Below are 16674 nucleotides of genomic sequence, written 5' to 3'. Positions count from 1 at the left end.
GTATTGAGTCCTGGTTTCTCGTAAATTCATCAATCTCCCTGAGTTCTATTCTTTGTCTGAAGGATTTGTTCTCAGAGAGTTTTCTTATCTCTTTTTCCATCTGGCCAGTTTTGCTTTTTAAAGCATTTTCTCCTCAATAACTTTTTGAACTGTTTTATCCATTTGACCTAAGCTGGTTTTTAGCATGCTATTTTCTTCAGCATTTTTTTGGATTTCCTTGACTAGGCTGCTGACTTCATTTTCATGTTTTTCCTGCATCTCTCTCATTTCTTTTCCCAGTTTTTCTTCTAACTCCCCTCATTTGATTTTCAAAGTCTTTTTTGAGCTCTGTCATAGCCTGAGCCCAATTTCTGTTTTTTCTTGGAGTCTTTAGTTACAGGAGTTTGTGCTTCCTCTTCTTCAGACTGAGTATTTTGATCCTTCTCGGGCTCATAAGCAAAATATTTCTCAATGGTGTTCCTCTTGTTTCTCTGCTCATTTCCCCAGCCTGAGCCTGCTTTTGGGGTGCTTCCTGAGCTTTTGGGACACTCCCACAAGGGTCTCAGTGTGTGAGGCTCTGTCCTCCCTCCTGGTCTGTGAATGACCATAAGCTCCCCACCTCTGTCACAGGGCCAAGGTGGGGGGGGGGGGCCTAGACTGCAATCAAGATCTGAATGTGGTCAGAGCCCCAGAGTCCTGTTCCAGGGACAGAGGACAGAGCTCTGCAGTCTGTCTCTCTCTCTCTCTTCACTGCCCTCCCTAAGGTTTAATGGGCTCATGCCCTGGGGTCTCCTGCTTGTGGGTTCCAGCTCCACCTGCTTCTGTTTCGTGGAACTGGGCTGTGCTGGCCACTTGGCTCTGGGCTTCACATGCTTGCTCTAGCAGAGGTCCTCTGCTGTTCCCCCAATTTGTGCCCAGTGTTCCCCGGGGTGTAGCTCGGGAGACACCCCCGCTGCTGTGAGCTGTGGCTCCCAGCGCCCTGGGCCTGCCTCTGGGAGGCTGAAGTTCTTTCACTCTGGCAGACCGCTGCTCTGGTGGGCCGCCCCTCCAACCCCAGGGAGCGGAGCCTTTCTGCTCTTTTCCAGGTTACCTTGAGTAGGAGAACTGCCTCATTGGGTCCTTCTGTGGGTTCTGTCTCTTGAAAATTTAGAGTCCTTATCTTATGAGTTTTATGAGAGAGCCCCCAAGACACAATCTGTTCTTGTCGCCATCTTGGCGCTGCCCCCCCCATAGTGGTATTGCTCGATCAAAGGGTATGCACATTTTTATTGCCCTTTGGGTGTAATTCCAAACTCTTCTCCAGAAAGGTTGGATGAGTTCACAGCTCCACCAACAATGCATTAGTGTTCCAGATTCCCCACATGCCTTTCAACATTAATCATTGTCACATTGGCCAGTCTGGGAGGTGTAAGGTGGTATCTCAGAGATGCTTTCATTTGCATTTCTCTAATAAGTAATGATTTAGAGCAATTTTTCATATATCTATGGATTGCTTTGATTTCCTCATCTGTCAATTGCCTCTGCATATCGTTTGACCACAAATACATCATTTGAGACAGCATCCATAAGTTTCTCCAGACTTCTAAAAAGGAATCACAGACACACACACACACACACACACACACACACACACAAATGGTTAAACCCTTGTGCTGAGGCATTCTTGCTGTCTTTCAAGTACATGTTTCAATGGGGTTTTTTTTTTTGGATATATGTACTTTCTTCTAATTAGGTAATTGATAAAGATTACTTTCTCTATTCTAGTCCATCCTCCTCTCTAGTTCATCTTCCACTCTGCCAAATCAGTCTTTCTAAAATATAGTTCTGAGCATGATACCCCTTTGCTCTATAACCTCCATTAACTCTGTTTTATTTCCAGTATCAAAAATACAATCTTCTTTGATTTTTAAAGCTCTTCATAACCTGTCCTGCCTCCTATCTTTCCAATTTTTTAAACTATATTCACCTGCTTTGTACTTGATACAATTCTAGTTTCTTCCTGCTTCTCAAATAAGGCACTCCATCTCTCACTTGGTGCTGTTTCCCTTAGTGACTCCCATGCCAGAATTCTCCCTCTCCTTTTCTTTACCTCATGCCTTTCCTGTCTTCCTTCAAATTTCTACTAAAACTCCACTTTCTTCAAATAGCACCCTCACCTCCATTTTAGTCTTTCTTCTGAGATTAACTTCAAATTGCCTTTTCTATATCTTGTATGTACATAATTGTATTTCTCTTCCATTAGATTATGGACTCATTTAGGGCAAATCTGACTTTTGCCTTTCCTTGTATTCTCAGTACTTAGAACAGTGTCTGTCTTATAATAATCTCTTAGTAAATGCTTTTTGACTTGACTTTATAAACATTTTCAGAGGAAAGGACATGGTCCAAATTATATTGAAAGTTATAATCATTCAACAGAAACATGCATACTACAAGTCTAAGAAAATACAACTTTTGTTTTATTTTTCAGATTAATGAAGAACTTTTTGGACTTTTTGGTTCAAAACAAATGGTCAGTTTCTACCCATCTCAACCTGATGATGCAAATGAAAGAACTACAAACACAATTAAAATTTTTCTTTCAAAGTATTGCCTTGACCACCCAAATGATTGGGATGATCATCTCCTAGCTATTTCATATGCCTTCAATTTGACTCATTTGGTTTGTACTTTTTGTTTCTTTGATTAAAGTTGTTTATTGCTCAAAATTATTAGTTTGACATCTAAAACATTTTATACCAAATTTGCCTGTCTCTTTTTCTTGAAATAGGAACCTTCAAAAAATATACCATACTTCCAAATGTTTAATCGAAATCCAGATGAACTTGGAGCTTCAGATGTGTTTCATGAAGGAGAAGGTAGTGATAGCATATGCATGTTTGCCAAAATTTTACGTGCAGTCAAAGAGGCTGATAAGATAATGGTGGACAAGACAACATCAACAGACCAAGTAATTCCTATTAAAATTACTTATCAATTTAACAATTAATTTAAAATGCCCATCGTTTATCTAGAACATTATGAAGGCAATAATTTTTGCCTGACAGTCTGACTTCTTTTCATTTGGGCAATATGCTCATTGGTACTCATAAAGGCACTTTGATCGTTCAAAAATTATGTTTCTTGTTTGTTTTCTCTTTTTTTTTAATGGAGTTGGATAACTGCATTCCTGATGAAACACAAAATAAAAGCAAGATTATGCTTAAAAGGAGACCAAAGCAACTGAATCCATTTCACCTTAAAGTTGGACATGAAGTTCTTCGACAAAGGAAAAATTGGTGGAAGGATGGCCGTTTCCATTCAGAATGGGTTGGTCCTTGCGTCATAGACTACATTACCGAAAAGGGATGTGCTGTCCTAAGAGACAGCACAGGTACCAGACTTAAGAGACCCATCAAAATGTCACACCTTAAACCTTACATAAGAGATTCTAGTGAACAAGGTAAATCTCAGTTATAGGTCTTATTTTGCTAATTTTTTTAAAATAAGATTTTTCTTCTTCTTTTGGAGTATTGCTATTTTTAGGGTTCTTAGTTTCAGGATTCCCAGACTGTCTCTGTCAGGGTCTAAGGGTGGAGTCAGTGGTAGTATTTTGAGCCCCCCTGGCCTATGCTTACTCCTGTCTTACAAGGTACCCTACTTCACTTATGTTTTTCCTTAAATTTTAAAATTTTGCAAACTCTGTTCATCATTTCTAATTCAGTCAACAGGGATAAAGCAAGGCAAATCTTTTAAAAGTATTTTATTTTATTTTCCAAATTCATGTAAAAACAATATGTAACATTTTTTTTAAATTTTGAATTGTATATTCTCTCTTTTCCTCTCTTCCCTCCACCCCCAGCCCCCCATTAAGAAGGCAAAGAATTTGATATTGATCATTGTTGTTGTTTGTCCTTCATACTGAAGAAGACCATGACATCAGGGAGATGCATGACATGCATGTGATTTGGATTTGAATGCGGGGGTGCTTTGGATCAATTCACAACTCTGCCATTAGTGCATTAGTGCCCTAATTTTTCCAAATTCCCTCCCATATATCCTTTTCCTTTTCTGTGGTACTAGCCAATCTGCTAGTTTTGAGGTGGTACCTTGGAGTTGATTTAATTTTTATTTCTCTAAATTGTAGTGATTCAGAGTATTTTTCATATGCCTCTTCTGACAACTGCCTATTCATTTACTTTGACCATTTATGAATAGAGAATTTATCATTTGACCATTTATCATTGGGGAATGACTTGAATTCCTAGAAATTTAACTCCTATCTCTTTATAGTTGAGAAATGAAACCTTTTAAAGAGAAACTTGATGTAAAATTTTTTTCTGAGTTTTATAAAGGCAAACTTAATGTTGCTTCTGTGCAATATTTTAGCTACTTAGCTATCATATTCCCCCAAGTTTTTTCCTCTTACATACTAATTCTTCCTAATTTCTTTTGTATAGATGTATAGATGAGCTCAAGCTTGTTCATCCTCCTAGCTGCTGTCTTTTGCATATTCTTTAGTAATTGTTGCCCTTCTGTTCCTAGATTAGACACTGAAGCATCTAGGTGTTGAATGAACAGGGCAGAATACAGGATAGTCATCTCTCTTGCTCTGGACACTGTGTCTCATATAAGGCTGCTTAAGATCCCATAGGCTCTTTTGGCTATCCTAGCCTACCATGAACTTGTAGTGAGCTTACAGACTTCTAAAAGCTCCTACTTCATCTATCTAACTACTACCTATTAAAGTAGAGAAGTAACTTTTATTTTTCTGAGACATACCTTTAGCTCTGCCTCCAGTTTATGTTTCTGTGCTGATATTAAAAAGTTTATGGTCATCTTATTGAATCAGAGTTTTGTCACCTTTGAGTAGGTTTTGTTCATTACTAGGACTTGCCACCCCTGCATTTTCTTTTTCAGATAACAGCTATCTAAGCTAGCTCCCTCATGGCCAACCAAGAAAAGTAAAAGATTGCAAAGATTTACCAAGCAGCATTCATCTTCAGAATGATTCTTGAAATCTTTTCCCAGGCTGAAGTTCCAAGCTCAAAACTCATTAACTCCTCTTCCTAGTCAGGTAAAAGGAATTTATTTCCAGGATCTGCCCAATTTAATAGTTTACCTCCTGCTTCTGCCAGAGAAACCTCTAAAAAGGACTAATTCTTCCCCCCAGTGAACGTTTTTAATACACATCTGGAAAGTTTCATTTCCAATCAAATGTTCAGTTTTCTCAATAAGGATTTATTAAATGTCTACTGTATACTAAGTGCTAGGGATACAAAGAAAAATTAAAGCTTACATACATTCTCTTGAGGAAGATAGTCTTAAATAAGTTATATATAAAATACATATAAAAATTAGGGGTGAGGCTAGAGAGACTAGCACCTGGGATATGAAAGAGGCTTTATGAAGAAGGAGGTACTTGATTAGAGCTCAAAATAAAGAAGAGAGCATTTGCCATTTCTGAGAGATAGCTAGGACAAAGGCCTGCAGAAGAGCCCAAGTTTGGGAAGAAGGCAAGTAATGTATGATAAGATTACAAAGATATGTTGGGAACCCTGTTGGGACAGATTCTAAAAGCCAAACAAGTACTTTTTTATATTTTAAATTATAGTTTATATTTCAAGTTTCCTACAGGAAATAGGAAACCATCAGAATTTAATAAGTAGAGACATGATGTTGTTAAACCTGAATTTTAGGAAAATCATTTGGGAACTTATATGTAGGTTGGTTTGGAGAGGGGATAGACTTAAGGCAAATGAATCATTAAGGAGATCTTTGCAATAGGCTAGGAAAGAGGTTATGAGGGCCTGAATTTTTTTTTAATTTAAAAAATTTTTTCAATTATATTCTAAGGTAGTTTTCTACTTTAATCCCTTTGCAAACTTTTGAGTTCTACATTTTCTCCTACTTTCTCTTCCATCTCCCTCCCCAAATAATCTGATATAGGTTGTACATAAACACTTGTATTTAACATATTTCCATATCAGTCATGTTTTGAAAGAGGAATTAGAACTAAGGGGGAAAAACATGAGAGAAGAAAAAAGAATAAAAGAAAATTTTAAAAGTGAACATAGTATGCTTTGTTCTGCATTCAGACTCCATAGTTTTTTCCTCTGGATGTGGATAGTATTTTCCATAACAGGTCTCTCAGGATTGTTTTGATCTCTGAACTACTGAGAGGAGCTGCATCTGTCATAGTTGCTCATCTTACAGTGTTGCTGTTAATGTAATGTTATTCTGGTTCTGCTCACTTCATTTAGCATCAGTTCATCAAGTTTTTCCAGGCTTTTGTAAAAATCCTACTATACGTCATTTCTTTCAGATACCATCCTCTTTCTCTTTAGGGTGGATAGCATTCTTTATCATATGTCCATCAGAAAAATTGCTTCTATATTTTTCTCACAGTTACTATTACCATCAGTATTTCCCTCTGTCCTATTATCCCCACTTCCATTTATTCTATTATCTCTCTCTCCTTTCACTCTTTCCCTTCTCAAAAGTGTGTTTTATATGACTACCCTCTCACACAATCTTCCCTCTCTTCCATCACTTATACCCCATTTCTCCTCCCCCTGTCTCCTTTCTCTCATCCCTTTCCTCTCCTATTTTCCTCCAAGGTAAGAGATTTCCATACCCAATTGAGTGTGTATGTTATTTCCTCTCTAAGCCACTTCTGAAGAGAATAAGGTTCACGCATCATCCCTCTCTTGCACTCCATTGCAGAAGCTTTTTCTCATCTCTTTTGTGTAAAATAACTTACCCCATTCTACCTCTCCTTTCCCTGTCTCCCAGGGAGATTCCTTTCTCACTCATTAATGCCATCTTTTTAATACATTATAACTTCAAATTCAACTCCCCCCTATGCCTTGTCTATATAAGTTCCTTCTAACTGCCCTGATAAATGAGAAAGTTTATGAGTTAGCAATATCATCTTTCATGCAAGAATATAAGGAGTTCAACATCATTAAGTCCCTCATAATTTGCACTTCCTGTCCACTCTTTCTGTGCTTTACCTGAGTCCTATACTTGAAGATCAAACTTTCTGTTCAGCTCTGGTCTTTTCATCAGGAAAGTTTGAAAGTCCCCTATTTCATTGAATATCCATCTTTTCCCCAGAAAGAACATGTTCAGTTTTTCTGTTGTTGATTCTTGGTTGTAATTCAAGCTCTTTTGCCTTCCAGAATATCATATTTCAAACCCTGAGATCCCTTTATGTAGATGCTGCTAAGTCTTGTATAATCTTGACTGTAGTGCCATGATTATTTGAATTGTTTTTTTCTGGCTGCTTGTATTATTTTCTCTTTGACTTGGGAGTTCTGGATTTTGACTATAATATTCCTGGAAGTTTTTTTTTGGGGGGGGGGGATCTCTTTCAGGAGGTAAAAGGTGGATTCTTTTTTTTTTTTTTAGGTTTTTGCAAGTCAAAGGGGTTAAGTGGCTTGCCCAAGGCCACACAGCTAGGTAATTATTATTAAGTGTCTGAGACTGGATTTGAACCCAGGTACTCCTGACTTCAAGACCAGTGCTTTATCCAGTACACCACCTAGCCGCCCCTTAAAAGGTGGATTCTTTCAATTTCTATTTTACCCTCTGCTTCTAGGATATCAGGGCTATTTTCCTGGATTATTTCTTGAAAAATGAAGTCTAGGCTTTTTTTTTTTTTGGTCATGACTTTCAGGTAGTCCAATAATTTTTAAATGATCTCTTCTGGATCTATTTCTCCATTCAGTTGTTTTTTTTTTCTAATGAGATATTTCACATTTTCTTCTAGTTTTTCATTCTTTTGGTTTTGTTTTATTGTTTCTTGATTTCTCACAAAGTCATCAACTTCCCTTAGCTCCATTCTGCATTTGAAGGAATTATTTTCTTTTTTTTTTCAGTGGTTTTTTTTTTGTTTTAGTTTTTGAAAGGCAATGGGTTTAAGTGGCTTGCCCAAGGCCACACAGCTAGGTAATTATTAAGTGTCTGAGGCCGGATTTGAACTCAGGTACTCCTGACTCCAAAGCCAGTGCTCTATCCACTGTGCCACCTAGCCTCCCCAGGAATTATTTTCTTCTGAAATGAAAATCTGGCCAATTCTGCTTTTTTAAGGCATTCCTCTCCTCATTGGTCATTTGAACTACTTTTCTCATTTGACCCAAACTGGTTTTTAAGATATTATTTTCTTCAGTATTTTTTTTGGTATCTCCTTCACCAAGCTGCTGACTTGGTTTTCATGATTTTTCCACATTGCTCTCATTTCTCTTCTCAATTTTTCTTCTACCTCCTTTACTTGATTTTCAAAATATGAGACTAATTTATATTTTTTCTTGGAGACTGTGAACACAGAAACTTTTCACTTTGTAATATTCTGAGTGTGTATTTTGATCCTCCATAGGACCAAAGAATTATCTATGGTCAAATTTTTTTTCTTCTGTTGTTTCCTTGTCCCCCCCCCCCCCAGCCTAAAAGCTTCTGAAGATTTTTGCAGCTGTTTTCAGGGACAACCCCCCAGGGACATCAAATCCTTCAAGGTCTTGTAAGAGACTGACTGCTCTCCTGACCTGTGCTCTGGTCTGTGGATGACCACAAGCACTCCCTGGAGCTGTGAGGAGGGTCCTTGCTCTTCTATGGTGATAGGGGGCCTAGACTGTATCCTGGATCTGAGTATGGGCACAGCCACAGAGTCCTGCCTCAGAGATAGCAAAGACACTTCTGCAATCTCTCCTGATCCTCTTACTGTCTGTTGGCAGAGTGCTCTGGAAACTGCCTGACTCCTGAGGCCTGCTCCTAGTCACCTGGAATTGGGTCTGTGCTGAAACTTACACTGGACTGACTTCCCCCTCACTCTGGTGTGGTAGAGTTTTCCTACTGAGCTTCCCAATTGTCCTTGGCAATCCCTGGACTGAGAGGGCTGGAAACTACCACCCTTGCCGCAGACCCAGGTGCCCCCAGGGACCCAGACACCCTGCAGTCTGTTTCTGGATGACTGGAGCTGGTTTTCTCTGGTGTGGCCTGGGCTTCTCTGTGGGCCTTTTCTAACCCTGGTGCAACAGACCCTGCCTGCTGATCTTCCAAGTTGTCTTGGCCTGGAAAATTGTTTCACTCAGTTTTTTTGTGGGTTCTGCCGCTCTAGAATTTGTTTAGAGTCATTGTTTAAAGGTATTTGGAATGGTCTTGGAGAGAGCTTATGGGAGTTCCTGCCTCCACTCCACCATCTTCACTCCAACCCCTGTTCATTATTTTTTACAGAACAATATTGTTCCATCACATTCATATACCATAACTTGTTTAAGCCATTCCCCAATTGATGGATATCCCTGCAATTTCCAATTCTTTACCACTACAAAAAGCTGCTATGAATATTTTTGTACATGTGAGTCTTTTCTTCCTTTTTAATAATTTATTTCAGATATAGACTCAGTTGTGGTATTGCTGAATCATATACAGTTTTTTGGGAGGGTCTAAATTAAAATACTCAAACTTTTTCTTTTTGGGGGGGATGGGGTTGCAAGGCAATGGGGTTAAAGTAACTTGCCCAAGGTTCACACAGCTAGGTAATTAGTAAGTTTGAGGCCAGATTTGAACTCAGGTCCTCCTGACTCCAAGGCCAGTGCTCTATCCACTGCTCCACCTAGCTACCCCTTAAACTCTTTCAATCTGGCTTCTGACCTACCACTTATTGAACTTATGTCTCTCTGAAGTTGTTAATACTTTATGAATTGATAAATCTAATGGTATTTCTCAGACTGCCTCTTTATTGATGTCTCTGAAGCTTTTGAATGCATCAACAAATACTTCCTACCTTGGCTTCCATGACATTGTTCTCTTCTGGTTAATTCACACATTATCAATTTTTGCTGCATCATCAACTATTTATCTTATTTTTTCCTTAGCCCAGGTGCCCCTAAGGATCTTATCTTTTTCTTCACTCTCTCTTTGGTGTGATAGTTTATTCTGTCATGAATTGAAGTACCATTTCTATATAGATGACTATATATTTAATTCTAAAATCTCTTCTCAGCTCCAGTCTTGCAAACATCATCAACTACATAACATCTCTATGTAGATAAACTATTTACATGTCAAACTCAATTTGATCTCAAATAGAACTTATATTTTACACTAAACTCATTCTTCCACCAAACTTCTTTATTTATGTTGCTTGCAATGCATTTTCTCAGTCATCCTAATTACTTAGTATCATCTTTGACTCTCTTCTATAACTTCCTCCTAATCTATCAGTTGTCATATTTTATTGTACTTTTGCAATGTCTTTTCATGTGACTTTTGTCTCTATTCAAACAACAACCACTTTAATTCATCATATTTTGCCTAAACTACTACAGTATTTTCCTAATTTGTTTCCCTAATTGACCTCTCTACCCCATTGTGTTATCCAAAATGACTGCCAAAATAATTTTCCTAAAACATGTTATACCCCCTTCTTGAAGACCTTTAGTGGTTCCCCATTACCTCTAGAATAAAATATATTCCCCAATCTAACATCTAAGATCTCCCATCTTTCTTTTCAGCCTTATTTTATATAGTACTTTTCTTCATAAACTATGTTCTACCCAAATTAATTATTATTGATTGTTAATATTAGCATTTCCCCAAATTAGACACTCCATATTCAGTGTGTATGCTAACATCCCCTACAACTGGCATATCCTTTCAGTCCTCTCAGAATTTTTATCTGTCCTTCAGGCTCAGCTTAGGTATCACCTTCTTTATGAATTCTTCCTTGGTTCATCTCCTTCTTTATACCTCTCTCTCTCTCTCTCTCTTCTTTATACCTCTCTCTCTCTCTCTCTCTCTCTCTCTCTCTCTCTCTCTCTCTCTCTCTTTCCCTCCCTCCCTCCCTCCCATTTACCTTCTATCATTTATTTTTATAGATGTTCATTCATCCCCCATAGAATGTAAGCTCCTTGAGAGCTATTTTGTTTTTGTCTTTGTATCCCTTCTGCCAGGTACTCAGTTCTTAGGAAATATTTGTTGAAGTACTTATTACTTCTCTGGGCTTCCTTCATCAGCAAATGGGGGTTGGAACAGATGCTCTCCAAAATCTCTTGTTAACTGAAGATCTCTCTGAACATATAATTTATTAAATTAGCATCAAAATTATAGCTGAATTAATGGAATAAAATGGAGAGACACTGCAGAGACTTTAGTAATATGTACATAAATGAAAAAGATTAATTGCTTAATTAAGAGCATGATATAAACTTTTCGAGGTTTGAAATATATAAAGTGGAAAGGACTATAGAAGAAATAATTTAGAATAATTGAAACATTTGACAGTAATCTAAATTTCCAAAATGTTAAATATTAATCTTAATGTTGGTTTCTGTCTGTATATTCCATAGATGCCAGCACTCAGTACAGTGCTTAGCACTATGTTTTCTCATTCTTTGATGGATAGAAAGTGAACCATTCAAAAATCAGTTGGCCTGTCTTACAGTTTGTAAATGAGTCTGCTTATAATAGACTCTCTTGTATTTGGGCCATAATACACATTTCTTGAAGTACATTAAAGAAATGGATATACCTTTTGGAACTTGGGAAGCAGCTAAATGAGAACCCTGAAAATTACCCAGAGCTAATCATGAAGCAATTACACAGAATAAAGTTTTCTAAAGCCATTGTTTTTTCTACCATTGATTCAAAAGCAGTCATGATAAGCAAGTAAATTATTTCCTTTAAAATGTTTCCAAACTTAACAAGTCAGCTCATTTCACTTTTTTAAAAGTATTTTTTCCAATTACATGTAAAACAATTTTTAACAAAATTTTTAAAAATTTTGAGTTCCAAATTCTCTTGCTGCCTCTCCCCTACCTGAGATGATAAAGCAATTTTATACAAATCACACATTATAATCATGTAAAACATGTTTTCATATTAGTCATGTTGTGAAAGAAGACACAGACCAAAAAAATAAAGTGAAAAATAGTATGCATCAATCTGCTTTCAGAGACTCCATAGTTTTTTCTTTGGATGTACATAACATTTTTCATCATCATTCCTCTAGAATTGTCTTGGATCACTGTATTGCTAAGAGTAGATAAGTCATTAACAATTGATCATTGTGTAATATTGCTGTTATTTGTACAATGTTCTTCTGATTCTAAATGAGCTTACTTAAGAGAGGAAAACATGACGAACTATAAAAATGAAAATGAAATTTAATTTGACTTCCAGTTTTCAAAGTTGGCTAAAACAGTTTAATGGAGGTTTGTTTATTTCGTAAATTGCTTACTTAAATATCACAACATCATCTTTTCTCTTTTGTAAGTATTTAGTGGAACATTTAAAATTCAATTTTGGAAGTCTATATTTTGTTTCCTTCAATTAAATGCTTTTAAAATGCTAATGCCAGTTAGTTAGAAATTTACATTAAGAAGGATACCATCACCTGGTTTGTTTTTTCAAGTTTTAACCTTTTTAAGGAAAACTTGTTCTGGATAGTATTACATATTTTGGTTTTTACCAGATTTTTGAAGAGTCCAGAAAATAATTTATTGCTTACTATGGGGCTAGTAAGGCAATAAATGGAAACAAAATTTAGGCTTTATTTTCAGTCAGTATTAACTTATACTTTATGTAATATCTCTTGGTACACCAAAACAATTTTGGTATATTTAAAATACCCTAATGATCTAAAACTAGATTTATCTTAAGAATATTTTGTAGAAAGTATTGACAGTATGAAAAAAAGGAGAAACAAAAATAAAAGCCTTCAGTGACTTCTGTATGTTGCAAAGATTAAGTAAATTATTGCTAAAACTCCAAGAGAGCCCATTATGTATTAAATCTTATTGGCCTAGCTTTTGAAATTTCTATTTTTTTGATAACCCTGGGACCCTCTGCTCTTCAAAAATTAAAATGAAACTTCATCTTTAATAATAAATGAGGTGGGGTGGCTAGGTGGCACAGTGGATAGAGCACAGGCCCTGAAAGTTAGGAGTACCTGAGTTCAAATCCGATCTCTGACACTTAATAATTAGCTAGCTGTGTGTGGCCTTGGGCAAGCCACTTAACCTCATTGCAAAAAAATAATATTTATAATAAAGGAGGTTGCTGTACCTTCTAAACATAAATGATTCATGTGTATTTTCAGAATAATTTTTGTTGTACTTAATCATATTTGTATAGAATTTTCTAAGTCAGTTCTATGCAGTTTTATTAGATTTTTGATTGTTTTTTTCCTCCCCCCCCCCCCAGGTTAATTTGTCAAGTACCATAAAATTAATCACACTCTTATTGAAGAGAGCAATTTGCTAATATAGTTCCTGAATTTACAGGTGTAAATTGTATTGGCATGTTTATATGTCACTTGTATTCTGAGTCAAAATTACTGATTCACAATTTCAAATAAACCTTTACTGTTCTCTTTCACATCTTTATTTTATCTTCCATTGTCTATTAGATCTTAATATCAATCTTAAGGAATAACTAATTTCCAGAGTCAAACATGTGTCACTAATCCAGGCCACTAGGTTTCAGAGGAAATCTGGATTCAAGGAAATAGGATTTTTATGTCATGGATGTAGTTTTAATAAATTATCTGAAAAATTTTAAATTTCATTAAAAAGTTCAATCAGGATTGTTAATATGCCTTTCCAAATTTCATTACTTGTGCTTCTAGAAATATCCTGAAGGAAGAAATAGATTTTGTTTTAAATGGGATCTGTCATTTCATTAGTGCAGGGTACTCCTGGGAAGAAACTGACTCTCACAGTTTTGATTTTCATCTTATATCCAAAGAGAGTGACCTGAGGCCACTGTATCGTTAATGTTTATCTATCCATTAATGGATTTACCAAAACTCACATAGCCAGTTTGGTTTAAAGATGAGATTTGAACTTGGTCTTCCTGATCATTGGGTTCACATTCTGTTTACTATATCATGTTACCTCTCAGCAGACTTCTAATGGTTTCATAATTTCCAAACATTATAGTTTATCGTTTGCTATTTAAAAAGGGAAAAGACTCCAGTAACTATAAACTTTCTAGCAATCTGAAAAATCTTTTTAAAAACAGCTTATTTTTCCATAGTTGTGAACTATCATAATTGCTAAATATTTTCTTTATATACCTATTCTTTCACTAGACAATGAGAAAAAGGAAATTTTTATCTAGATTGGTATTTTTATTAATTCTTATTTTGTTTATAATTATAATTGATTGCCTTTCTGAAACATAACAAACTTATGATTTTTTTTTTGTTTTTTTTTAGAAAGCCGTTATTTACATGATTCAGTAGTGACTGATCATGACTACATTGGGTTAGCTGAAATTCCATTTGGATCATACCAGCCAGAGATTCTTGTAGAAGATGAAACTATTTGTGCAGCAGATGACACATTGCCTGTACCAAGCAAGGATCATGAACTATCAGAAAGCAAAAATTCTAAAATTTCTCATCTATTAGAAGGTCATGACATTCAGCCTGTCGATTTAAATCTTGAAAAGCAGACTTTTAGTCTGTTGGACTCTTCAAACCAAGACCTTGAATATTTAAGTTAGTTAAACAAATTCAGGAAATGCTTCCTTAGAATTCTTAACCTCTTTTATGATGCTTTGGCTATTAGACAAAAGAAAGTGTATGTTAACATATTAAATTCTGAAATGATTTTAATAATTTATTTCATAAGATATGTATATGTATGTAATGGGTGCATGTACACATGTCTGTATATATGCATACATGTTGATAGATGATTATTTTATATATATTTATATAAAATGATGAATGTATTTAAAATTATTATTATTATGAAAAATCTATTTTCCCAAAAGAAATTCAGAGTATGTTTAAAGCACCTTCACTTTAAGAAAAGAAAATTAAATTCCAGCTTGATGTTTACTGTTTTTAATCTTTTTTAAAAAAAATTTATTTAAGAATAGGGTTAAATGACTTGCCCAAAGTCACACTGCTAGGTAATTATTAAATGTCTGAGGCCAGATTTGAACTCAGGTTGTCCAGGCTCCAGGGCTAGTTCTCTATCCACTGTGCCACCTAGTTGCCTGCCCCCATTTAAATTGTTTTTAATTGTGAATTTTTTCACAAAATATTGTTTTTCAGAATATATTATACTAATTAAAACTGAATTTTAAGATAGTGAAATGAATTTTTATGCTATATGAGATTTATATCATGTAGGAGGAAATAACTGAAGCTCATGTCAAATGGAATCTTTTTTTTTTTTTGCAAGGCAAATGGGGTTAAGTGGCTTGCCCAAGGCCACACAGCTAGGTAATTATTAAGTATCTGAGACCGGATTTGAACCCAGGTACTCCTGACTCCAAGGCCGGTGCTTTATCCACTACACCACCTAGCCGCCCCAGTATATCACTTTCTAAAAAAGGATAAATAAACATTAATTAACTTGATCCATTATTTATATATGGAATGAAATCTGGCATGTATACACACATATGTAACTGTATAAACACAAATGTACATGTGTTTACATATGGATATGTATGTAGCTATACATTTAATAGAGAATATCTCCAAATTCTTTGTACAGTTTTAGTAAATTAAAACTTAAAACTACACCAAGACTTTTGAGATACCCTGCATATAAATACATATTTATATACATTCACATTCATAAACGCATGTGCATATTTCACTGTTAACCCCTTTTAAAAGAGGCTAATGATAACTGCCATTTTTCAAAAATTTATTTCAGCTGATCAAAAAGGTAATGGAAAGTTTCATCGGCTGAAGGATTTTGTCAGTGGTGACATATATTATTTGAAATCTAAAAGACACTCAAAGTTGAGCCAATCACATGATCTCAGAATACAAATTAGCAGAGCCCTCAAAAGTCCCATAGTCTAATCCATTTTCTGATGAATCTTTTGTATAACATTGATAACGAGTGATTATCAAGTCTCCACTTAGCAAACTCTGGTGAGAGAAGTCCAGCTCATGCAGGAAACCATTCCATTTTGAAAAGAAAAAAACCTTCAAAATTTTTCCTTACCTCAGATCTTAAGGCTACTTTCTACAGTTTCTACCCTTTCCTAATTCTGCCCTCTGTAGTCAAGAATATAACATTTTCTATTAACTTAAGTCCTTCAGTAACATTAAAACTATCACGTTTGACTTAAACCTTATCTTCTAACAATAGATGGATTCCCTGAATGCTGCTTTGATATCTGTGACCCTCCCTCATACTGAGTAGATCTGCAGTAGAGACTACTGAAATCTAGGCATATGCCTAAAGAGCATCAATAAGAAAAAAAAAAAAGAAAACTCCACATACTAAAAAATAATTATAGCAGCAGCTTTTGTGGTAGCAATAAAGTGGAAACAATGCAGCTTCCCATCAATTGAGAAGTTGCTAAACATTACATCACTATGTTTGAGGCAAATTACTGTGTATCCAGCTGTGATTGATCAGACCAATTCAAATTTGGAATGCCCTACCACAGGTTGGGCACAAATGCTCCATATGAACACCCAGGGTGGGTACTCTAAACTTACAGATGTCACATTTTCTTTGAGCTGCTTCAATTCTGCCTTCCCCATAGAGTGCAGCACCCTCACTGATGAGGGCATGCCATGCTGGGTAATCTTGTGCCAGTGTCTCCCATGTGAAACAATTCTAAAGTTCTTCAATGAGACCTTCAAGGTGTTTCAGTATCACTACTTTTGACCCCCTTGTGAGTGCTTGCCCTGTGTGAATTCTCCATAAAAGAGTTTTTCTGGCTTTCTAC

The 16674-nt window shown here is 35.9% G+C and overlaps 1 protein-coding gene across 3 annotated transcripts in view; it reads left to right on the top strand.

Moving 5' to 3' along the window:
- Positions 1-15246, top strand: part of GIN1 (gypsy retrotransposon integrase 1) — a 45427-nt gene extending 30181 nt beyond the window's left edge. For 2 of the 3 annotated variants that reach the window (XM_074201412.1, XM_074201413.1), the window contains exons 5-8: positions 2450-2641; positions 2750-2929; positions 3133-3421; positions 14180-15246. In XM_074201412.1, the coding sequence (XP_074057513.1) occupies positions 2450-2641; positions 2750-2929; positions 3133-3421; positions 14180-14469 (951 nt within the window). In that variant the 3' untranslated portion in view covers positions 14470-15246. Of the gene's footprint in view, positions 1-2449; positions 2642-2749; positions 2930-3132; positions 3422-4878; positions 5036-14179 lie in introns of all 3 variants that reach the window. The other variant, XR_012471612.1, reaches the window with a different exon arrangement.
- The last annotated feature ends 1428 nt before the right edge of the window (positions 15247-16674 follow it).

Source organism: Macrotis lagotis, chromosome X (assembly GCF_037893015.1).
Source record: "Macrotis lagotis isolate mMagLag1 chromosome X, bilby.v1.9.chrom.fasta, whole genome shotgun sequence".
NCBI classification, from domain to species: Eukaryota; Metazoa; Chordata; class Mammalia; order Peramelemorphia; family Peramelidae; genus Macrotis; species Macrotis lagotis.
The sequence above is the reverse complement of the archived record's forward strand: the minus strand, read 5'-3'. Positions and strand labels throughout refer to the sequence as shown.